General features: G+C 40.7%; 1 protein-coding gene across 1 annotated transcript; it reads right to left on the bottom strand.

Moving 5' to 3' along the window:
* Nucleotides 1-775: 775 nt before the first annotated feature.
* atp5l (ATP synthase, H+ transporting, mitochondrial F0 complex, subunit g) lies at nt 776-2,058 on the bottom strand. Its single transcript, XM_036525469.1, has 3 exons — nt 1,932-2,058; nt 1,170-1,330; nt 776-976 (listed from the first exon to the last, which is right to left on the bottom strand). The coding sequence occupies exons 1-3, from the start codon at nt 1,981-1,983 to the stop codon at nt 878-880; spliced, it is 312 nt and encodes a 103-aa protein (XP_036381362.1). The 5' UTR covers nt 1,984-2,058; the 3' UTR covers nt 776-877.
* Nucleotides 2,059-2,385: the final 327 nt, after the last annotated feature.

The following is a 2,385-nucleotide window of genomic DNA, read 5'->3' as shown; positions in this document are numbered from 1 at the left end:
ATTGTGCAATGAGAACAATGCAAAAAATACCACACCTCAGATGGTCATGAAGAAATACTCTCAGTAGTAATGAGAAGATGACACTTTTTGAACCCAGAATAATTGGGACTTTCATGTGTTATTGGTGACTCACTCATCTGAAACAAATGTGCTTGAAAATTGCCATAGAAAACCCATTACCCATGCATTAACAGTAAGAAAAAATGTTAATGAGAATGAGAGTTATGAATTAGTAAAGTCAAATACTGTATATGGACAGTGCACTCTTGAACTTCTGGCTTTCCTCACAAGTCTGAAAGAAAGCTGACTTTTTGTATTGCCACGAAGTGCATTCATTCTACAAAAAAAGATTACAAAAATGCAATACTCATTGTGCAACAAAAGCTTCTGCTTTTCAATATTCTGTTTAATATGGATGAGCTACTGAATGCTTGCTTCACCACTATGTGTAACTTATTTTGAATTCTATAACTGGTGAAACTCAGTACATTAAAACATACAAAAATCTTAAATGCCCAATGTCGGAGTACTAAAGTAGGGGGAAAAAGGCTGCAAAAAACTGAATGAACTGAACAAACTTTTTTTGTGAAAATCAATTGAAAAAACACTGGGCCCTGCAGATGAAGCATTACCAAAATATGTGAATATCACAGTATTCATAATGTACAAGCTCAATTTGTAACAAAATGTGTCTACAAACCAACAGTACATGTAGCCCTAGTGCAACTGAATGAAAATTCCTAAATACTGTCAATTTAAAACATCACATAGTAGTACTCTTAAACAATATATTTATTGGATCACCAAAGATGCTTGGAACATGAAGTAAAGAGGAGCTCAAAGGGAGAAAAATGACCATCACAAGACAGTCCACAATTTACACATTGTATCCAACAATGCTTCCTTTTCCGATGATCTCTCCAATGTAGAACCACATCAGAACCTCTGTGGCCACCAGGCCATTCCTCAAAGCTTCCTGGGAACACAATATATGATTAAGTGCATGTTATGAAAGCACCCAATACATTTTAATTTAGACTTGAAAAACGTAGCTGAAAGTGCTTAGAGTCAACAGTCCAAACGATGAAAACAGCTGCTGTCAACACTTCTAATGTGCAACTGAGTAATTATCACACCTCCTCACGTCATGTCTTTCAGCCTATACCCACCTTGACAGTTGTCTGACCAAGACGGCCCGACTGGAATCCTTTGAGGATGCCCATGGCACCATCGATGGCCTTGGGAATCTCTGCTGGAGTTGGAGGGACCAGCTCCACCCGAGCATAACGCCAAAACGTGGCTAGCCGGGGTTTGGAGTATGAGACGGCAGCTGCAACACAGGACAAACGGAAATAATTGTACGTACAACTAGACTCTTACCCAAACTTATATTTCACCTTAAGATCTAACCACCACTATTCACCATAACGTTATGTTTAGCAACCGTTCGGTGGCCTAGCTTCTCCAGGTTCGACAAAATTTAGTGGAGACGGATTATTATTTTATTCCACTACTGCAGCTAGAGAGGTGGGGAAGTAGTAACTGTTGTACCTATCATAGGTGACTGTCATAGTTGTAATTTCATAAACGGAGTGCGGGGGGGAGAGGGGGGAGTTCCACCTCTTTCAGTCTCGCATGCACAGTGACATTGTAGCTAAATAACTCGGCATGCTACCTGTTTAAATAAATGCAATGCAACGGTTCGCAGGAACGTAAAATCGAGCAACTCACATATTTAATGCAAAATAGCTGGCAAAGATTATGTAACAATCGTTTCACCTGATAAATCCACCGAAGCTCGTTCGTCTGCACTTCAAACCCAACACGGCCTTGCTAGTCTATCGCTACATCGATAACTGCTGAAATTCAACCACAAAAGCCATGTGTCCCCCTAACAAGCTAATGGTATTCGTGAAACCTTTAAACCTTACCGCCAACCAACTGTGGTGCCTTGGCCACTAGTTTCTGCACCGCCTGTGCCATGCTTTTTCGGTTTTCGGTCAGCTACACTCGCCTTCACCGGTCAGCCTCGACTGAATGTCACCTCCGCTCGCTGAGAAGGACCTTACAGTGTGCTGCCTAACGAGCTGCCTGAGTGAAAATAAACCACCACCCTAAACATTTCATATTGCTCTGATGATCATTAACTCCATGTCTCAATTTTGCCATTTATCTGTTTTAAATATTTTTTTGTTTTAATATGTAATATTATGATGCAAAGACCATCAATGGATGAGAGCATTCGCCAAGGCATTATCATAGTCGACGACTGCTTGAGAACGTCACTGCGCACCGGGCAAGTATGTAGTTATAATAGTGCGATTTTTGTTGTAAAGAAATCCGTGGCTCACATGTTTCCTATGGAGCCATAATGGATTGGGCGTG

This window comes from Megalops cyprinoides, chromosome 3 (assembly GCF_013368585.1).
Source record: "Megalops cyprinoides isolate fMegCyp1 chromosome 3, fMegCyp1.pri, whole genome shotgun sequence".
Lineage (NCBI taxonomy): Eukaryota > Metazoa > Chordata > Actinopteri > Elopiformes > Megalopidae > Megalops > Megalops cyprinoides.
Note: the sequence above shows the minus strand (reverse complement) of the source record. Positions and strands in the feature narration are given on the sequence as shown.

Bases quoted from the DNA above. Each gene is read 5' to 3' on its own strand.
- atp5l (XM_036525469.1), bottom strand. From the start codon at position 1,983: ATGGCACAGGCGGTGCAGAAACTAGTGGCCAAGGCACCACAGTTGGTT. The intron at 1,331-1,931 runs GTAAGGTTTAAA...CCTGTGTTGCAG, and splicing joins GGCACCACAGTTGGTTGGCG to CTGCCGTCTCATACTCCAAA. The intron at 977-1,169 runs GTGGGTATAGGC...TTGTGTTCCCAG, and splicing joins TTGGTCAGACAACTGTCAAG to GAAGCTTTGAGGAATGGCCT.